A 21,705-nucleotide genomic window follows, 5' to 3' on the forward strand; every position below is an offset into this window, starting at 1 on the left:
TCCAATTCTACATCTATGATCCTACGAGCCTTCAAAGGTGATCTGTCCTACCCCTCTGCCCATACCGATATGAACACTGACTGACCCCAAAGCCAGAGCTGAAAGGGATAGGGCTAAAGGCTGAAAGGAAATATCTCATCTCTTTTTCCTTCTTCTTCATTCCTACATTTAGGTTATAGTACATTGGTGAGGGGGCAGCTGGGTAGCTCAGTGGATTGAGAGCCAGGCGCAGAGACAAGAGGTCCTGGGTTCAAATCTGGCCTCAGACACTTCCCAGCTGTGTGACCCTGGGCAAGTCACTTGACCCCATTGCCTAGCCCTGACCACTCTTCTGCCTTGGAACCAATACACAGTACTGACTCTAAGACAGAAGGTAAGGGTTTAAAAAAAAAAGTATGTGAGTGATTCCAATGTTGGCTAAAGATCTGGGGAAAAGAAGAGGCTATAACAAGACCCATGGTGCCCCTGAGCCAACCCAAATCCCAGTCTGGGCATCTATTCAATGTGCATAGTACATTTGTAGCCTCCGGATTTCTGAAGCTATTTTTAACTTGAGCTGATCCTGAATTTGAATAGGTTGCCATCAGGTAGCAGTGATGGCTCTTTAGTCATGGCTAAGTGGGTCAGACTAGAACCTAGCCAGGTTCTACAACTGCTCTGCCCCTGGAGTGGGGGTGGGGGACCCTTCAGCTATCTCTTTTAGTCCTAATTCTTTCCAGCTATCCCCCTTCACTAATCTTACCATCTTGCCCTCTCCAGATTTCCAGCTATTCCAAGGGCAGAAAGTCCAAATGTCCAGGTTTGGCTCAAAGAATATTAGCACCTGGAGTGCTCAAATCCAGATGTTTAACAATAGCCTGGAAAATGCAACTTCCGTCACTTCCCAGAGCCTGATGCTAAAAGGCAGTTTGGACCACACCAGTATGGAGATCCAGATGTTAAAAGAAGGTCTGAAAAACACCCGCACTCAGACACAGGTGACCCATGAAAACCTGAGGAAGCTCAGCACTCAGATCCAGGCGTTAAGAGAGGAGATGAAGAAGGGCAGCGACTTAAATCCACAGACTCAAAGCCCAAACGATCATTTGGAAAACACTAGCCCTGAGGTCCAGAGGATCGAAGGATGTCTGAAGGACGTGGATGCCTTACAATCGCCGGCCCAGATGCTGAGACGCGATCTGGACGAGGCCAGGGGAGAGATAAAGACCTTAGAGGACGGTCTAAAGAATGCCAGCGCTTTCAGTTCTGTGGCTGGCGCGTTACAGAGGGGTCTAGAAGCTTCCAATGCTGAGATCCGGAGGCTAAAAACAAAACTGGAAGGCCAAAGTGTCTTAAGTGTCCGGGTCCAAACGTTACAAAACAATTTAGAGAAAAACAAGGCTGAGTTGCAAAGAGTGAGCAAAGACTTGGAGAAGGCTGATGCTCTGCATGCCCAGACCCAGATGTTAAGAGGCCGTCTGGAAAGCACCAATGCTGAGACCCAGGTCTTAAGAGGCCATTTGGAAAAGACTGATGCTGAGATCCATGAATTAAAATCGGGTCTAGACAATGCCAGTGCTTGGGCACAGCTGGCAAATAGCAGCCTCGAGAATGCCAGTGCTCAGATCCAGATGTTAAAAGGGGATCTTGAAGCTATCAGTGCCTTGAAGCCAGAAGTCCAGCTCCTGAAAATCATTTGGAAAGAAGGGACACAGAGATCCAGATGTTGAAAGAAGGTCTGAAGAACGCCAGCACCTCAGCATCCCAGACCCAGACTTTAACCAAAGGCCTGGCGAAAGCCCATGATGAGATCCAGAGGCTAAAGATGGGCTTACAAAGAGCAAGTGATTTAACGTCCCAGATCCCCGGATTAAAAAGAGGCTTGGATAGAGCCAATGGAGAGATACAGAAGTTAAGGGAAAGACTGGCCACTGTCACGGCCTTAAGGGACGAAATCCAAAAGTTAAAAAGTCAGCAGGAGGCAGTCACCCAGCAACAGCAAGCGCAACAAGGTGAGTAAGAGCCGGGGGGAAAGGCAGAAAGAAAACACTCTGTAGCCAAGGGAGGAGCTGGAGAAGCACTTTTCTTGCTTACTATTTTCAAAGTTGTCATTCCAAATAGCTCCATTTGGCAGGCAAGGAAGGACCAGGACAGTTTCTAAGATATGGATCAAAAGAAAACATTTTTACAAATATTGGGGTTGGGGTTTTGAAGAAAAAACATATGTATATACATATATGCATATATATTCTCCAGGGGAAAGTCCAAGCATCAAAAGTGCAAAGAAGGGGCTCCGCTCAAAGTTCTGTAAAATCAGGGAGAGGAGAGAAGAGAGTCGGGCTCTCTAGAGACTGTCCTTTCCCCTGGGAGGACCTCACCAACCAGAGAGGGGAGCAGCCTTTATGGAGGGATATTCGAGGTTGAGAAAGCAACAGGACAAGGAGGACAGAGATATGACAGAAAATTCCAGGTGAAAGAGTGGGAGAGGTTTGGAAGTCAAGAATATAGGAAGGGGGCAGCTGCATAGCTCAGTGGATTGAGAGCTAGGTCTAGAGATGGGAGGTCCTGCGTTCAAATCTGGCCTCAGACACTTCCTAGCTGGGTGACCCTGGACAAGTCACTTGACTCCCATTGCCTAGCCCTTACCACTCTTCTGCCTTGGAACCAATACACAGTATTGATTCTAAGACGGAAGGTGAGGGTTTTAAAAAGGAAAGAATCTAGGAGGAATGAGAAGAGACTTCATTTTCTATTCACTCCCCCTAGATAGCATTCTGAAGCTCGTTGTCCAAGGCTGGACCTTCTATGAGGGGAAAGCATACTACTTTTCAAAGGCCCAAAAGTCTTGGGATGAGGCTGAGCAGTTCTGTGTCTCCAACGATTCTCATCTGGCCTCGGTGACCTCAGAAGAAGAACAGGTCAGTGCCTCAAGTTTCCTCAGCTGTCCAAGTTGGAAATTATACAGAGACCATTTCTAAGCCACTTCCCAACCCTACGATCCCTTCTATCGGACATTCTAGAACTCCTTAGAGAGATTTTGTTCTTAGCAGCGAGAGGATAGGAGGATGGGGGGGGGGGGCCAAGGAAGAACTGATTCACACAGAAATTGAGAATGCTGGACTCCTTCAAGACAGGACTCTGGTGCAGGACAAAAGCAGACAAGAGCTGGTAAGAGCAGGAGCTGAGCTTCCGGGCGATAAAGGCAATGGGACCCTCTGTGCCTGGCTCTAGGGTTTCACAAAGGGACATCCCAGACATCTTTTCCCTAAGGTGCTGCAGTTAGAGAATGAGAAATCATACACATGCCCATATAGAGACATACAGATACACAGCTACAGATAGACTCTCTCACATTCCTCTAAAGATACGGTATGTAAAAGCAATGCAATGATCCAGGACTGATGAGAAAGAAGGCTGTCCACATCTGGAGAAAGAACTGCGGGAGCAGAAATGTGGAGGAAAACAGATGTGATCTGGGGGGTTGGTTTTAAAAGATTACTCTAGAATAAAAAATGAATAATAAAAATAAAGATGCACATATGTGGATGCTTCAACCTACCCCTAAACACACACATTTTACTGCTGCAACAAGCATCTCTTGTCTTAGAAACTGTGTTATGTGCTAGAGATACAAAAATAAATCTCTGATCTCAATGAATTCATATTCTGGGGTGGGGATCAACATGTACAGAGATGGCCATAAAAATTACATATGTATATATTCAAAGGAAATACAGAATAATTGTGCTGGGGAGGGGTGAGTCATTACAGTCCTAAGGCTTAATTCCTCTCTGTAGGAGTTTCTGAAAAAGAGGACAAATGGAGTTTATCACTGGATTGGCCTGACCGACAAAGGAACAGAAGATGTCTGGAGATGGGTAGATGGGACTCCTTATAACGGTGCCAAGAGCAAAGGGTGAGTCCAGGGTGTATGCCCAGCTCCATGGACAGCACCACGTGCCTGTTCTGAGCAGAACAAGGCCAGAGACAGCAGGTGTGTGGGTTCAGGACACTCACATGTATATGCATGAGTGTTTGCATCTGTGTGTGTGTGTGTGTGTGTCTGTCTGTCTGTCTGTCTTCTGGGGCTCAGAGAACGTCTAGGAATCTTCCTGCTTGGTCTGATTCCATCTGAGCATCTGACCTCCACAGAGACCCACTGTGACCACATGAGCTGGACATGAACTCTGGATATTTGGGTTCAAGTTGTTTTGGTGGTATGACTTTGGACACATCTCTTTAGGACTCTGGGGGGCTTGCTTATGCATAAAATAGTGGGAGGGGATGCGTAATCACCTCGAAGTGATGGAGGTCATCAGGATTTTCCAGATTGGGATCTTTCCTATGAAGCTAAGCCTGTCCACTGACCCATCTGGAAGACCCTATGCTGAAACCTCTTACAAAAGGGCTTGAATCTTGTTTAGTCCTCAAGGTCAAACCAGTCCCCTTGAGGCTGGATCAAAGATGATTTGTGATAAGACAGGAAAAGTCCATCCACTCAGTAAACTGTAAAAGGAGAACCCATTTCCCTTCTCACTCTGTCTTCTTCACTTTTGATTGTGTGGCTTGGAACTCCTTGGGACTCGGGAATTTCTCCCTTGGGCTTCCTGGTAGGAGTAAGGAAGATTCCCCCCTCCCAGTGTGAAGATTGGATTTAGTTATCTCCTGATTGTAACAATGTCTTAGTCTAACAAAATCAGGAATGTCTTGGGAACTTTACATTACTCCACCCTACTTAGTCTAACAAAATCAGGAATGTCTATATCTATACTTAAGAATTAAGTATTTAGGAGGATGGCCTATGACAGACATGTGCTAGCAAATGACAAATCAGAAACAGCTGACAGACCCCTGGGCTGTCCTAAGTCAAGCTTAAGCTACAATTGGTACAGATGAGACGCAGGAAAGTGATGTAAAACCATCTATATAAGTGGCGTCATTTCCTCTCTTTGGGCTCTTTCCCCGGAGAGTTGGCTCTGGCTGGCAGCATGCTATGCATTCCGACATCTTGGCGTGGTGGCAGCTATTGTCCAGTTTGGCGGTAAGTTTTCCCTTGATACTATGCTGGGAGAAGCTGAATAGCTAATTCAGGTTCAGGCATCTTAGCTGAGCCCTCTTGGAGTTTAGGCTGATTCCTTCCTCCTTTACCTTCCAAACACTGTCCTCTTAGAAAAGCCTCTAATCTTCCCCCTGGCACAGGCCAGGTGGGAGAAATCCTACACCCTTTCTCTCCCCCTTCTCCTTAATTTCTTTCCTCTATATTAATTAAAAATCACCATAAACTTCCAGCTGACTTGGATATTTTATTTGGGATATACCCTGACAACCAAAATTTAATTTAGTTTAGGTCACAACCCTAAAATTATCCATAACACCAGGCAGAAACATGAGAACATAAGCTTTTCTAGTTGGGCATGAGACCGAATCTTAGGTCATTTGCTCTTTTTAAATTTCTTTCCCTGAGAAAAAATTTCTGCTTAGCAATCCTGAGATGGAGCTTCCTAACCTTGGTGGAGATTTCAGAAACTCTTGCAGGCAGGAGTTCCTGAGGATTGCTGGGAATCCAGAGTTGTTTTCTTGTGACCCTGGGCAAGTCACTTAACCCCTATTGCCCAGCTTTTGCTGCTCTTCTGCCTCAGAACTAATGCACGTTGATTCTAAGATTGAAGGTAAAGGCTTTTGAAAAAAATTAATTTTAAAAAATGGTTTCTTCCAACTCCATGTTTCTTGGAGGAGATGAGCACAGCCAGTCAAACAAGTCATAATCTGTCTAAGAAATGGAGATCTAGCCTCACGTTCCCTTAGGCAAGCTCATGTCCCCATTGCCATAGGAGAGGAGTCACCAGAGTTGCTACTAAGTATAGGGAGAAGGAAGAAATTCTCCCCACCCCCACCAAGAAACTAAGGAAGAGCTGCCAGTTTTTTAAGCCACAAATTCAAAAGAGGAGAAGGGTGAGCAAGAGCAGAAGTTATTTCTCCTTTTAAAGTCCACCAATCAAGCAGCTCCTTCTGCTCAAGCACCAGCCATTTTTTTTAACCCTCACCTTCTATTTTAGAATCAATACTATATATTGGTTCCAAGATAAAAATAGCAATAAGGGTTAGACAATGGGGGTCAAGTGACTTTCCCAGGGTCACACAGCTGGGAAGTGTCTGAGGCCAGATTTGAACCCAGGCCTGGCTCTCAATCCACTGAGCCACACAGTTGCCCCCAAGCACCAGCCATCTTTGACACCTCTCCTTGTCTATCTTCCCTTGCTCCCACAGGGAATGATGAAGAGGTTGGATATATCATTTAATAAAGATCCCAAGCCCCCCTCCCTCGCCAGGGGGCTCTTCCCTGTGGAGTCCGACAAAGCCTCTGCTCCATGGGAAGTGCCCAGTCTGGCAGACTCCTTTGGAAGACTCCTCTGCTTACCCCCATTACATCACTAGGTTGCTGAGGGAAAAGCACTTTGTAAACTTAAGGTGTCACAGAAATGAGGCATGTTATCCATCAGGCACCTAACCAAGTGCCAGAGAGGCAAAGAAGAGCAAGAGCGTGGTCCCTGCCCTCAAGATGTCGAATGGGGGAGACGACGAGCAAACAGTGAAGTTGTAGACCTGATATATTGGAGATAGTCAACAGAGAGAGGGCACTAAGACTCAGGAGGACTAGGAATGGCTGGAGAGGAGGAGGAAAGGCTATCAAGGGTAGGAGAGAGCCACTGAAAGCACCTAAGAGCTGACCATTGGAACGGCTTGTCTGAGGAGCCACAAGGAGGTGGGTGTCACCGGATCACAGAGTGGAGGCAGGGAGGAGCGGGTATAAGATGTAAGAAAACTGGAGGTGGGCAGCTTGTGAAGGACTCTGAGTGCCAAACAGATGATTAGAGAAGCAAGAGGAAGACCAGTCCTGGAGTTGACTGAATGGGCAATGGGTGGAAGAGTTGGAACAATCAGATTTGCAGTTTAAGAAGATGGATTTAGCGTGTGAGTGGAGGACCCCGTGGGGGGAGACTTGTGACAGGAACATCAACCAAAAGGCTATTGTGATGAGACAAACATGAGGCAAAAGGAGGTTTGCCCAGGGTAGGGCCAGCACCCCAGGCAAGAAGGGGGCCCATTCAAGAGATGTTCTGAAGGCAGGAAATGATGGGGCTTCCCAACAGACTGGATATGGGAGTTGAGAGAGAGGAATTGAGGATAACAGCAAAACTGGGAACCTGATTAACTGGAAGGATGGCAATAGGCATCAGTAATAGGAAAGTTATGAAGAGGAAAGAGTTTTGGTGAAATACATGGGCAGCAAGGTGGCACAGTGGATTGAGCACCAGGCCTGAAGTCAGGAAGACTCGAGTGTGAATCTGACCTTAGACCCTGGCTAGCTGTGTGACCCTGAGCAAGTCCGTGAACCCAGTTTGCCTTGGTTTCCTCATCTATACAATGAACTGGAGAAGGAAATGGCAATATCTTTGCCAAGAAAACCCCAAATGGGGTCACAAAGTGTCAGACGTGACTGAACAACAACAAATGAATACAATTTTGGATTTTCCTTCTTTAAGGTGTCTATGAGACATCCAGTACAAACTATCCAATAGGTAATCAAAGATATGAACCTGGAGGTGAGGAAAATAATCTGTGCAGGAAAAGAAAATCTTAAGAGAAGCACTTTAATGCCAGGGAGCTGGTGAGATAAGTAGGTGAAATGGCATCCGAGGAGCAAAGGAGAGGAGGAGAGAGCAGCAGGAGGGAAGGAAGGAGAAGAGGACCCAGGAGAGAGGCTAGGGTCACCCCCACTGCTGCCAAGGATGACCTGACCTGGATGATCAAGAAAAGGAGGCCCACACATTGTGAGCAGACAGGCAGGAATAGACTAGAAGAGGGCAGTGCCATCAAAACTGAGGAAGAAGACAGACTGTAGGAGGCCAGGGTTGGCCAGGCATGAATTACCTGACCAGGACCCAAGCACGGGAGAAGTGAGGATCTCCATTGCGCTGGGTAAGCTTCTAAAATCCCATTCACTCACACTCACACTCACACACACACACACACACACACACACACACACACACACATCTTTTCACCTCTCTCCAGCCTTCAACTTCCAAGAAATTCCTCACCAGTCCTAGCCCCCTCAATAAAGCCATTAATAAGCATTTAGTAAGTGACTATTTTTTACCAGACCCTTCTAGGGATTGAAAACCAAAACAAAAGTCCCTGCCTTCATGGAGTTTATGTTCGTATAAGGGAAATAACACACACATAGGCAGGAGTAGATAAAAAAAATTCACAATAGATACGAAGTTACCTAGTGGGTGGAGAAGACCAGAAAAGTCATTCATGAGGTCCCTTCTAGATGTTCTCCTTACGGTAACACAAGAGATTTCTCATAGGTCAAGACTTCATTCCCCCCTTCATGATAATGTCTCAATCCCAAACAATCCTCTCTCTCCCTCTCTACCTGTAAAGGGTGAAATTATGGTTGAGACTGAAAAAATCTAAATTTAAGTGGTCGTCAAAGGAAATCCCAAATAATAAAATACCCAAGTCAACTGCCAGATTTTATGGTGATTTAATTGATATAGTAGAGAAGATTTTAAGAAGAAGGAGGGAGGAAGGGGCTAGTACCGGGCAGGAAGATAGGAGATCTAGAAAGTAAGGGTTTGAGTGTGAAGGAGGAAAGAATCAGCTTGACCTCCAAAGAGGCTTAGCTAAGATGCCTGAACCTGAAATCAGGTCCAGGGCAAACTCACCACCCAACACTCCAAGATGTCGGAACACTTAGCACACTGCCAGCCAGAGTCATCTCTCTGGGGAAAGAGAGAGAGGCAGCCCATGACATGCCTTATATGGACGTTTTTACATCACTTTTATGCATCTCATCTGTACCAATGAGGACTTAGCTTGACTTAGGACAGCCCAGAAGTCTGTCCTTTTTTTGCACATGTCTGTTGAAGGCCATCTCCTCAGATAATTAAATCTTGAGTTTGATGCAGACCTTTCAAAATCTTGTTAAACTGAGTAGGGTGGAGAATGTGGGTTTTCTAAGACCTGATTCTGTTATTCCAAGCATCTCCATTGTTATTGATCAGGAAGTAGTTAAATCAGATCTTCTAAAGAATGGTCTGATTAGGGTGGAATAGTTTTAAAATTCACACACCCCAATCTAGGGTCTTCTATGCTCAAGTGATGAGATGGATTCATTTCCTTTCATTGCAGTTACAAGTAACCCCAATCCTTCCACTTCCTCCTTTTTTCTTTTCAAGTTTTGGAACAGGAACCAGCCAGACAACTGGAACTATGGTAATGGCATACAAGAAGACTGTGTCCATTTCATGGAGAAGTGGAATGACATAGTGTGTCACAGACCTTTCCCCTGGATCTGCAAGAAGGTGGTGTGGCCAGCCAAGGGTTTCAATCTCTCCCCCACCTCCATCCCCACCCCTGCCTACAGAGAAATAGACATTAGTTTTGACTTATATAGCCCTAGTTTCAACTAATTTTAAGGAGGTTGGACTTGGAGTCATTTTGGCTTGAGTTTGAATCCTTCCTCAGCTGTTTGTTGTAACTTTAGTCAAGGCACTTAGCCACTTGTACCTCAGTTTCCCCATCTACAAAATAAGGGAGTAGAACTTGATTACTTCTAAGGCCTGGCCAGCACTAAATTTATAACCTTAGATCAAATCAAGCCCTATTTCCTCTGTGACCACCACAGCCCACATTGCCCTCTCCCTTTTCTGAGCTTCTACTGGTGTATACTAGCTTTGGCCTATCTTTTGACATCACTATTACAATATTGTACCATCATTTTCTGTTTCACACTTGGCAATCTCATCTCTCAAATACACTTGGAACCCTAGCAAGGTTGGGCTCAAGTCTGAGAGCAGGTGTGAGACCCTAAGTCTCCCTCCTACGGTGCCTTTTATTCATACTCAATAAATATCTGTGGATTCACTGAGCAATTTACAATATTCTCACAAGATCTTTTGTCAAACTCACCTCCTCTCTCCACCTCCAACATGGCATACCCTCAGCCCTTGGAATTCTCATTAGTTGCCGGATTCCCATTAAGGCTTAGTCCTGAGTATAATTTTAATTGACCCACACCCTGACCCCTGGGTGGATAGTGGTCTGGAAAGTTTGGTCATCTTCATGAGATTAAATCACTTGACAGGCACCACCATTCACAGAAAATCATCTCATTGACTCTGATCTTGCTGCCTAGAGAGGGCTGAGCTTTCCTAGGGAGTGATTCAGACTCAACTGATTTGATTGGCTCAGGCTATTCCAAATGAACTGGAAACAACCCCTTGTTCTTCTAAGGAAGCTGAATTTGCCCAAATCAGTCGCCAAATGGTGAGCAGTGGCCAAGCCTCCCAATCACTTGGCTCATGTAGCTGTGTGGAAGATCCCTCCCACCTTAACCCAGGTCTACTCTTAGCTCTGCTTGGCTTCTCTATTGACTGACTTGCAGGCAGGTCTGTCTGGCATGGGCACTTAAGACCACTGAATAAATGAGACTCTAGTGGTCTTCTCTACTTACCCATCAGAAAGGGGTAACCTTCTTCTCTATTATAGGGTTCATCATCCGTCCCCCACTTCTTCCCACCTCACCTCACACACACACACACACACACACACACACACACACACACACACACACACACTGATAGGTTTAATGAATAAACAGATTAGTCAAAACCCTGGATCTAGTGTTTGGCTCAAACTACATCCCAAATTCTATGTCCATCTGAGTTCTAATGTTTTATAACACTATCCCTTTAATTTAAGTCAACAAACATTCATCGCTTATTATATTGCAGATACTGTGTCAGTCAGAAATTCAAACACAAGCAGAAAGACAGTCCCTGCCTTGGAATAGCTTATATTTGAAGAGGAGAAAAGTACACAAAAAGGCCAAAAAGCAGGAGTGAGGGATCCAGAGGGGGAGTTCTGTGGAGAAAGTCCATTGAGAGTCTGCAGTGCAGGCTGGAAAGAAATGACAACATGGCAGGGCTTGGTCCTCCTCCAAATGGGGATTCTGGGGGAGACCAGTCAAATAGAAGGAGAAACTGCAGTAGCAAAGGACTTTTCTGGTGTGTGAAGTTCAGGAGTGGGTAGACCAAGACTCTAGCCTCTTCCTGGGCATTGTAGAGAAAACCTAGGAGAGTTAGGAGTGCATATAGAGGTAGAATTTGAACTCAATTCCTCTAATATCCCAAGCAATGCTCTTTCCACTAAAGAAAAGCTTGCAGACCCATTAGTAATAGAGTTGTCAAGCTTCTAGATATCTGTAAATAGTTCTTAACTATATTTAACCTTTCACATTGTAAAGGATAATTTAGCGTTGTGACCTAAACTATGTTAATTATTTGGTTGCCATGGATGTCCCAAATATAAAAGAAATATAACCAAGTCAACTGGAAATTTATGGTGATTTAATTTATATGGTGGAAAGAAATTAATAAGAAGGAAGAAGGAAAAGGGTGTAGGATTTCTCCTGCCTGGCTAGTGCCAGGAGGAAGACCAGAGGCTTTAGGAAGATAAGGGTTTGAAGAGTAAGGGGGAAAGAATCAGCCTGAACTCCAAAGGACTCAGCCAAGATGTCTGAACCTGAATCAGTTCAAGGACAAACTCACGGCCAAACCCAGACAATAACTGCCACCATGCCAAGATGTTGGAACACTTAGCAGGCTGCCAGCCGGTCACCTCTCCAGGGAAAGAAGGAGAGAGAGCAAGTCACGTGCCTTATATAGACAGTTTTATGTTACTTTCCTGCATCTCATCTGTGCCAATGATAGCTTAGCTTGACTTAGGACAGCCCAGGGGTCTGTCCACTTTTTCTGCACATGTCTATTGAAGGCCATTTCCTCAGATAATTAAATCTTTGAGTATGGTGCAGGCATCCTGACCTTGTTAAACTGAGTAAGGTGGAGAAATGTAGAGTTACCAAGACTTGATTCTGTTAAACCAAGTATCTCCATTGTTACTATCAGGAAATAGCTAAATCAGATCTTCTAAAGTATGGCCTGAGTAGGGTGGAGTAGTTTTAAAATTCAGCTTGCAGACCCATTAGTAATAGAGTTGTCAAGCTTCTAGATATCTGTAAATAGTTCTTGACTATATTTAACCTTTCACATTTAACACCACAAATCAGAAAGAAGAGAAGGCAATTTGGGGGAGGGAAGTTGTTGGATCAATCAAAGGCTGGTTGCCACCATGCAGCCTTGATCCCAGATTCAAATCTCACCTGACTCTTTATACATGAACAATCCCTCTAGCTTCTGGTCTAAACTGAAACCCAACTATCCAGCTCCACTAATCAATCTCTTCACTGTCTCAGTCACTATCTTCCTCATATATGAGTGGATTCCAATCAGCTCCTTGGGCTCAGTCTCTTGGAGGGTACAGTGTTTAGGGGTCCACTGAGAATTTCTTTCTTTTTAACTAAGCCTGCTTGACTTTTTGTCAAGTAGATTTAGTCCTATATTTGTTTTTCCCAGGGTATTGTCAGGATACCTGGAGATATTTTGTCCCATTCTCGGGGGATCAACTAGGGAAATAAAATGGGGTAACTTTTGTGCTAAAATGATTCATAGAAGAATTTCTACTCGGACCCACTGGAGGGGGGAATAAGAGAGAGAGAGAAAGAGGGGGAGAGAGAGAAGAGAGAGAAAGAGAAGAAGAAGAAGAAGAAGAAGAAGAAGAAGAAGAAGAAGAAGAAGAAGAAGAAGAAGAAGAAGAAGAAGAAGAAGAAGAAGAAGAAGAAGAAGAAGAAGAAGAAGAAGAAGAAGAAGAAGAAGAAGAAGAAGAAGAAGAAGAAGAAGAAGAAGAAGAAGAAGAAGAAGAAGAAGAAGAAGAAGAAGAAGAAGAAGAAGAAGAAGAAGAAGAAGAAGAAGAAGAAGAAGAAGAAGAAGAAGAGAGAGAGAGAGAGAGAGAGAGAGAGAGAGAGAGAGAGAGAGAGGATGAGAGTCTTAGTTATTCTCTCAAAACAAAAGAGCTTTGTTTGAACCAATCAAATCAGAATCTCTATATCTCCCAGCTGTGGTAAGGCTTAACATTGTTCATTTCTAGACATACACAATGGAACAGATGTGTATTCCTTTGCTTCTGAAGATGAGTATGGTAGATTCTTTGAGTTCAGAAGTTTGAAGCTGCATGATGGCTAAAGCCAAGCTTGGGTTTCCATACCAAGTCTTGCTCCACTATGGTGATCCCCATCCACCAGATTGCCCAATGAGGAACAAAACATCCCAGGTTAAACCTTCTTTAAAGATGAGTATTATCAATGGGCCCTTCAAGGGGCTGCTACACTGACAGCCTTGGTGAAATAGGGGGACTGTCTCAAAAAAACAGTATTGACTGGGAGGGAGATTATTGAAGGAGGGAGCTAAATGAACTTCTTGGGGCTCTTCCTACTGTACTTCGGAGATCATTTAGAAATGTGTCAAATATAGGGGTAGGTAGGTGGCTAGGTGGATAGAAAGCCAGACCTGGGATCAAATCTGGCCTCAAAGACACTTCTCCATTGTGTGACCCTGGTCAAGTCACTAAACTCTCATGGCCCAGTCCTTACCACTCCTCTGCCTTGGAATCAATAGTTATTCCAAGATGGAAGGTAAGAGGTTATTGTTGGTTTTTTTTTTTAATTTAAAAAATATGCCAAATAGATTTGATTGAACCTCTAGGATATAAGGCACTAGCTGGAGATCCTCAAAAGGACAATGCTTGAGCCTTTCCTGAGAACTTTGTGGCATTAGAGATACCGATATATGTGCTCAATACATCCAATGTCTTGCTGAGGACAGAAACTATTGAAAGAGGTGGGGAAGAAAAAAGGGTAATGGGCATCATTGTTATCACCATTTAGGTTAGGGAAATCCTTACTGTTCTCCCCTGGAATATTTAAAATAAGGTGACTTTTTAATCTTGAACTCCTTTTCTCTGCTATTTTTTCCTCAACCTAAGATGAATTTTTGGGGGAGGGCTTTTTGCAACAAAGAAGTAGTCAGACAAGGGTGGTGGGAAAATCAAGAGCCTTTAATAAGCACAGCATGCTGCAATCAAACCCATGCCAGACAAGAGACATGGATGGCCTGGGGCAAGGGACAGTCATGAACGGGAAGAAATGTCACATCGGTAATGCCAAACTGGGAAGAAAGCTAGCCTCCATTTTAAGTAGCACCCTGATTCATGGAATTTCCAGAAGCCAAGACTCTCATAAAGTCGCTGAGCTCGGTGATTGGAGCCGGCTGTCTCAAGGAGTACTCCATCATATCCCTGGTCCTGGGCAAACTGGATCACAGTCTGGATCAAAGCCCTGGCTATTCCTTGGCCTTGATGACTCTTCTTCACAGACAAGCGTTGCAATTCCAGATACTTCCCTCTTCCAATCGGTGTCTTTGCTGGACGGGCACCCACAGTGCCTACTACCTGATTCTCTGACTCTGATACAAAAAAACTCGAACCTCTTGAACTCAGGTAGGATTTCTGTATGTCCAACAGATCAGTACGCAAGAAATTATCTATGAATTTTATAACAAGATGCCGAAAAGTCAGCCACTGACCAGCTAAGAGTCCAAGGAAAGACAACAGAGATAAAAGGATGGAGCCAGAGGCCAAGATTAGGGCAAAGGGGACTCCCAGGAGAACCAGGAAGGTTCTTGGCTTTATCAGCATATGCCAGAAGTCAGAAGGCGCATTATTCAGCAATCCTTGAGAGACTATTTCCCTCACAGTCTGCCAGTCGTGGTCTTGATATCTTCTGATGTGGTAGGGAGCCATGGATGTTTCTGTCTCTGACTCCTAGAGATCCCACAGAAGAGATCAGAAGAGATCAGTCTGAGCCCCTCGGACTCCCTCCTGCCAACCTTAGCTGCACCATTGATCTCCCTGGAGTCCACTCCATGCCCTTGGAATTGAAATACATCCCTGGCTAAGTAAGAGAAGGCTACCCCCATTCTGCCCTCTACCTGTTCCAGGTTTTTCAGAACAGGAAAATGAGAGAGAAGGTTTAGAGAAGCCATAGTGTAACCTCTTCACTGCACAGCTGTGGAAACTGAGGCTCTGAGGTTAATTGACATCCTCAGGGTCAAACAGGTTGTATCAGAGGAAAAATTTGAACTCAGATCTTCCTCCCTCCTTATCTAGTCTTCTCCTGCCCTACAGGAAGAGATTTCACCAAGATAAATGGGTACAGAAGAAGAGTGGGCTAAAAAAGTCCAGGAGTCCCCTTATTCTACCACAGGACAGTAATGATATGCCTTCCTTCCAGAACCAGAGGTTCAACTAGCCCTGGGTTAGTGAAGTAGGACTGTTATGCCTTGGTTCTGGGCTCAGGGATGCTGCAAAATCAGGAGAAATCCCCCCAAAGAAGGAACTCTATCTCTCTGTGACTCTCTCTGTCTCTGTCTGTTTGTCTGTCTCTCTCCCCCTCCCTCTCACTCCCCACATCCATCCCTTCTCTTTTCTCTCTTCATCCCTTTCTTCTTTTCTGTGTTTTCATTCCCACCCCCCTCTCTGTATCTCTGTCTCTTTCTGTGTATATCATTCCATACCTCCTTTCTCTCTCTGTCAGTTTCTGTGTGTATTTCTCTCCATCCCTTCCTTCTCTTCTCTATCACTCTCTTCTTTTTTCTCTTCATTCCCTCCCATTTCTCTCCCTCTTTCTGCATTTCTCTCCATTCCTCCCTTCTCTTCTTTCTTCATCCCTTCCTTATTTTCTCTCTCTTCATTCTCTCCTTTCTCTGTTTCTTTCTGTGTACATCTCTCTCCACTCTGCTCTTCTCTCTCTGTTTCTTTTCCTTTCTCCATCCCTCCCTTCTTTTCACTCCCCCTTCTCTCCTTCCCTCTCTCCTCTTAAACTCTTTCTCCCCTCACCTGCTGTATTTCCAAGCTTCAGTTGTTTGCAGCAGTCCTCTTGCTGACAACCTCTGAGTATGCAGCAGCAGCACTACTCAGCCCTTTCCACCCAAGTTCAGATGAAAGGAACTCTTGAATGAATCATCCGTCACGTGTCCTACCAAAAGGGCACTTGTTCTCCCTTAGGCACATAAATTCTTTGCTGCCTGAGAATTCAGGGTTTCATGTTTCATTCTCTCTGCAAGCGTCCTGCTCCTCCCCATTCCTAAACATATAATCTGAGGAGACAGCATGATGCCTGATTGGCTTGAACATGAAGACCAGATTAACAGAGATCAGCAGCTAATTGCAAAGTTCCATGCCCCTTCTCCTGGTGGAACTCTACCAAAAAAAAAAAAGAATTGTACTTCCTACTTATGGGGATGGGTCAGTGAGAAATTAGAGGATGAAGAACCTGCTCAGCTCTGTAACTGGAGCAAAACCCAACCTTTAGTTCCTCAGGTCCTGGATTCTTGTTTTCTCTTCCAAAGCCCTTCATGCCTCAGTGGCCATGCCTAAAGAAGAATGGTATAAAGATTAAAATTAATATCTAATACTCCAAGTATTATATTTAATACTATTTATTAAAATCAACTTAGAGCAAAGGGAAAATAAAATCCAGAGAAACTTAGCCAGCTCCTCCCCTCCTCCATGGGGGCCAGGCAGAGAGAGCCAGCTTAGCCAAAACCACTAAAAACCTCAATCAATGTAAATGATACACATATAGGAAAAGGGGATTGTGGGAAATGTAGTTTCTAAGGTTCAAGATTCTAAATCAATACATTCCCCCTGTGATCCTTTAGGAGATCAGTCTCCCCAATGGATCATGAAAACATAACTAACTTATAACTTGAACTAGAGGAACATACAAATATTATAGTTTTTAAAGGGAAATTACAATAATTTGGGGATAAGAGGAAAATAAAAGAAAAAAGGAACAAGACCAAAAATAGATGCATTGACAAAAAGCCAATTGGGGGCAGCCCCCTTTGGCATAAGAGTGTACACTCAAAACAAAAGCATTTCAACCCCCTCAAAGTTCAAATTCACCATATCTCAAAATTCACTCTGGATCTTTTTGGTGCAGCGTATGGCCTTTGCAGGCATCTTCACGGTGCCTTCTAGATTCTGGGAGGTAGTCTCTTGTTCTAAATTAGGCTCAAATTCAAGTCAAAGTTCACAACAATAACATAGTCCCCCCTGAGGAAAATAATTAATACAATGGAAGGGAAAAGAGTCCATAGAACCATAGTAGCAAAGAAACTAGAACTCAAGACTATCTGAACCGAAATTTTTATCTTACAGAATAGGAACCTGAGGACTTGCCCAAGGACACACTAATAATAATAGAGACATGATTTGAACCCAGGTCCTATGACTCCAAAAACAGTGCTCCTTCCATTCATCCAATCAATCAATAAAAATGTTTTAAGCACCTACTGTGTGCCAGCCGCTGTGCTAAGTGCTAGGCAAAAATAGGAATTGGCTGCACGTTACAACTAGAGCATAAACTTGTCTAGGTAAACCTGAGTCGAGGAATACAAAGAGCTGCTTGCCTATTGTTCTCCTTTGTGTTTTCAGGTGACCCCCTGAATAGTCATCCTGAGATGGATAGTCCATGGCTTGCCCATAACCCTGTGAGTTCAAGAGGGTTGGGACTTTTTGTGTGGAGGAAATAAATAACTTCTGATACCTAATCTCTACAGCTGATCAAGTACATAAGTCATCCTAAGCTTTCAATGGTTCTCCAGCATGAGGAGATTTCAAGATAAAGAGCTTAACCAATCCTTTTCCCTGTCATTAGAGAAGAGATATTTAGGGATAAGTTTCAGCCTGCCTATGGAGGTCTGGATCTAGGGGCCTCCCTTCCAGGCAAGAGGACAGGTGTCCCAGCAGGAGTTCTCTGTTGATACCCTTGTAAAATGCACCTTTGGATGGACTTCCAGGTCCCACCACTAATGATCAGTATCTGATATATATGTACCTTCTTCTTGCATTTTTATTACCCTTTTTTAAAACTCAAATAAATGTATAAAAAAGACTTGAGTTTGACTCAAGAGGTGTAAACCTCAAAATTTCTCAGACTTATGAATGTTAGGGGTTTCCCCCATTGGGGAATCTTCTACTTTAAAAAATTCCCTAGCAGATGGTGAGAACTCTATTTGAGTGTGGGGGCTCCTAGCTATGGGAGTGTCCCTGCTCCACCCTACTTAAGACTGCTTTAGGACAGAAAACTGTTTGCTAAACAATGAAAGTACTTTGATCCATGCTTATGGAAGGGACAGGAAGTTCTTTGAGTCATGACTGTTTTAGAATTGATACAATGGGAAGACTAAGTACCTATAAAGGTGGGGCAACTTGTAAACTACTTAAACCTAAAAGGGTGATAACTTATTCAGAGGTTTTTTCTTAATGAAATTTGTCGACACAGCAGCATTTTTTCCTAACTTACTAAAGAGATTAAAACTACTCAGCTGTGAATTCAAAATGGGCAGTCCTTTAGAAACATCTACAGTGATTGGTAGATGTAAGGACTTAGGAGAGGTGACAGAGGAGATTTTGCCCTTAAAAATAAGAGCTCAGAGAAGAGCAAGGGGTTCTCGATTTCTGATTCTCATTCTGGAGGATCTCATTCTGAAGGAGAGCTCCTTGAGGAGCTCCTCTGAGGGGCTCTGTCCCTCTGGGGTAGGAGCTCTGGAGGCTCTTGAGAGAGGGCCTTTGAAGCAATCTCTGGCTGGAAGACTCTTTGAGGGAGGACACTGGCCTGGTGTCACTAGTATCCTTGTTTAGTCAGACTTTGTGGTGAGTGTTAAAAAACTGACTGATTTCTCTTTTAAGACTCAGGTCTAGGCCATATTGGCTTAAGGCCCTTCATACTTATTCCTTTCTTACTCTCTCTCTTCCTTTGATTACTCATTGTATTGTTAATTAAAATCTCTATAAAACCCAATTGACTTGGGTATTTGAATAATTGGGAATATTTCCCTGGTGACCACCTTATATTTGATTTTAAAACCCAAGACACTGTAGTGAAACATATTTCTGCAGTCAAATTTACTCACCCTCTCTTATATCTATCACAATTTATATCTTCCACTATTTTAATCACTACAGTTTAAGACCTCAACCATTTTAAATCTCACAGAGGCAAAAATTAGAGGCAAGAGAATTTGGGGAGTTTAACCTTGTGCTGCAGTGCATAGAGTGCCAGGCCTGGACTCAGGAAGACCTGAGTTCAAATCCTGATTCAGACACCCACTAGTTGTGAGACCCTGAGCAAGTCATCTCCGTTTCCTCCTCTATAGAATAAGCTGAAAAAAGAAATTGCAAGCAACTACAATGGGGTCATGGAGAGTCAGACACAATTGAAAATGGCTAAACAACAATAATAAGATAAAGATCCTCCGTGCAAAGGTCTTTGATTTGAGAGGAGTGAGAAAATGGCTAAGTTAGGGACCTGAGCAATGTCCTCCTTGATTAATCCACATCTGACTCAGTGACTAGAGAAATAACTTGGGACACCACCTGTGAAGCGAGGGGCACCATGGTGAGTCCTATCATCCAGGGTACCCTCCATTCAATGAGTCAACATGGCAGGAAGGCCCTCAGAGGCTAGGCTGAACCCAGCCCACCCCAGGATGAGGAATGGTGGGAAAGGGGCTTTGGAGTGTTCTGGGTTGATCCAAGCCCAGGCAGAGACCAGAGCCTTCCACAGACCAGCAGCTGACTGCCTGAACCTGGCTCTGGAGGGTCTCAGACATTCAGAGCACATCCCACCAAACACTAAGAAAAGAGTCTGAGGCAAGCCAGACCCAGCCTGCACAAAGCCAGCCCCGTCTTCAAAGAGAGAGCAGCCTCAGGGTGCTCTGGGCAAAGTCCAGGAAGCACAACCTGCTCCCTCTGCTCTCTACTGAAGGAGGTGTTAGCACAGTGGGTAACGTTCTGGGCTTGGAGTCCCTAAGATTAAATCTTGTCTCAGACACTGACTTGGAGTTGGATCACCTCAATTTCCGTTTGCCTCAGCCACCTTGATTACAAAATGCTGGGAATAATAGCATGTACCCCACAGGGCTGTTGCGAAAATCAAGAGATGGCAGCGAAAAGTGCTTAGCCCAGCGCTTGGCACCTAACAGGTTCTCATGATATGTTATATCTTACATTCTATGATTATAGAATATTATTACAAAGTAGCTTCTTACATAAAATAAATAAGTGCTAGTCTTTCTAATACATATTTGTTTTAAGAAATTTGTTTTTCATTTGTTAATGAGGTTGGTAGGAGGGAAAGGAGAGATTTCTGATAACTTTTTTAATACCGGAAGTATTGCTACAGATATGGAATGTAATATTCCAAAGAGCAATTTGTAACTATGCCCAAAGGGCTATAAAACCATCCATACTCTCTGGGTCTGTATTACTGCATTACTGGGTCTGTGTCCCAAAGAGCTTTCGAAGAAAGAATCTAAGTGTACAAAAATACGTAGAGCAGCTCTTTTTTGTGGGGGCAAAGAATCAGAAAGCGAGGGGACGCCCGTTAATTGGGGAAGGGCTGAGGAAATTGTGATATCTGATTGTTATGAAATACTATTACGCTATCAGAAATGAGGAGCAGGATGATGTCAAGAAAAATCTCAAAAGACATGAACTGATGCAGAGGGGAACGAGCAGAACAACAGGGGAAACATCGTACATGGTAAAAACATTGTAAGATGAACTGCAAATGACTTCTCAGTTCTCGGTAATACAATGATCCAAGGCAATCCCAAAGAACTCATGATGAAAAATACCATCAGCCTCCAGAGAAAGAAATGTTGGAGTCTGAATCCACACCAAGCATATTCTATTCACTTTCTTCATTTTTTTTATTGGAGATCTCTTCCAAAATATGGGGGAAATATGGGACTAATATGGCAAAAGGTTTTACATGACTGCACATAGACAATCTCTATTGGATTGTTTACTGTCTCCATGAGGGCAGAGAAGAGAGAGGGAAGGAGGGAGGAAGGGAGAGAATTCAGGACTCATATTTTTTAAAGAAATGTTAAAAATTATTTTTACATGTACTAGCAGTGGGGAGGAATACATTTTTCAAAAAGAAAGTGTAAGCGAGAAGTATTTGGCTGTGTCTACTGTAAGGATGATATTAGAAAATAAGTATTGTTTTATTAGTTTAGGGATAAAAGGTAAAGTGCTGGCTTGAGAAAGAATCAGAGTTGGAAGCAGAGCTGAGAGAGCATGTTAATTTCAATTGCTGACAGTTACAACCTTTCTTCTGCGTCAGTTACTCTCTCCAGCAGTTGGCAGAGACACACTCTGAGACCCTCTCTCAGGGCAAGAGGAGATAACATCTTTGCCTCTCTTTGTCTGAGGGAAAGAGCTGAAGGAGCTCAGTGTTTTCCTTTTCCAACTTGGGAAACACTACTGATTATCTTTGCAGTTTTTATAGATTGATTTGACTCAGAGAAGACCAAAGAAAAACTTGGTCTTTGGTTGGGACTCTGCTCAGAGTCCTAATGTGATTCTTGGTGAGACTCACCCAGCTTGCCTTTGCTATTTTATAATTTGAAGGCGAGGATAAGAATTATGAGGATAATAGTGGTAGTTTTTATTTAGATAGTATAAATTTGGTTTAGTCAGATCAGGGAGGATTAGCATAGCCTGTGAAACACAGGAGAAGCAGTTCCTTGCAGAACCATGGAGTTTGTTGGGGTGGATTTAGAATCCCTTAGAATTAGAAATCCTTTTTTATCCCAATATATTTCAATAAACATTTTATTTTTATAAGAGTCTCTTTAGCATCCTTGTGCCTGGCCATAAAGGGAAATTCACATTTGAACTTCACTT

General features: G+C 43.8%; 1 protein-coding gene and 1 long non-coding RNA gene across 4 annotated transcripts in view; one reads left to right on the forward strand and one right to left on the reverse strand.

Moving 5' to 3' along the window:
- The first annotated feature begins 410 nt into the window (after positions 1 to 410).
- Positions 411 to 12,727, forward strand: CLEC4F (C-type lectin domain family 4 member F). Its single transcript, XM_056818989.1, is given in 5 exon segments — positions 411 to 1,665; positions 1,668 to 1,991; positions 2,746 to 2,897; positions 3,777 to 3,899; positions 9,228 to 12,727. Coding segments are annotated over 5 exon segments (1,707 nt in total). The 5' UTR covers positions 411 to 791; the 3' UTR covers positions 9,462 to 12,727.
- A 1,253-nt stretch (positions 12,728 to 13,980) lies between these two features.
- Positions 13,981 to 21,705, reverse strand: part of LOC100021822 (uncharacterized) — a 76,784-nt gene continuing 69,059 nt past the window's right edge. For all 3 annotated transcript variants that reach the window (XR_008915865.1, XR_008915864.1, XR_008915863.1), the window contains 3 exons: positions 16,310 to 16,376; positions 15,841 to 16,203; positions 13,981 to 14,766 (listed from right to left, as the gene is read on the reverse strand). This is a non-coding gene — a long non-coding RNA (uncharacterized LOC100021822). The remainder of the gene's footprint in view (positions 14,767 to 15,840; positions 16,204 to 16,309; positions 16,377 to 21,705) is intronic.

This window comes from Monodelphis domestica, chromosome 1 (genome assembly GCF_027887165.1).
Source record: "Monodelphis domestica isolate mMonDom1 chromosome 1, mMonDom1.pri, whole genome shotgun sequence".
Lineage (NCBI taxonomy): Eukaryota > Metazoa > Chordata > Mammalia > Didelphimorphia > Didelphidae > Monodelphis > Monodelphis domestica.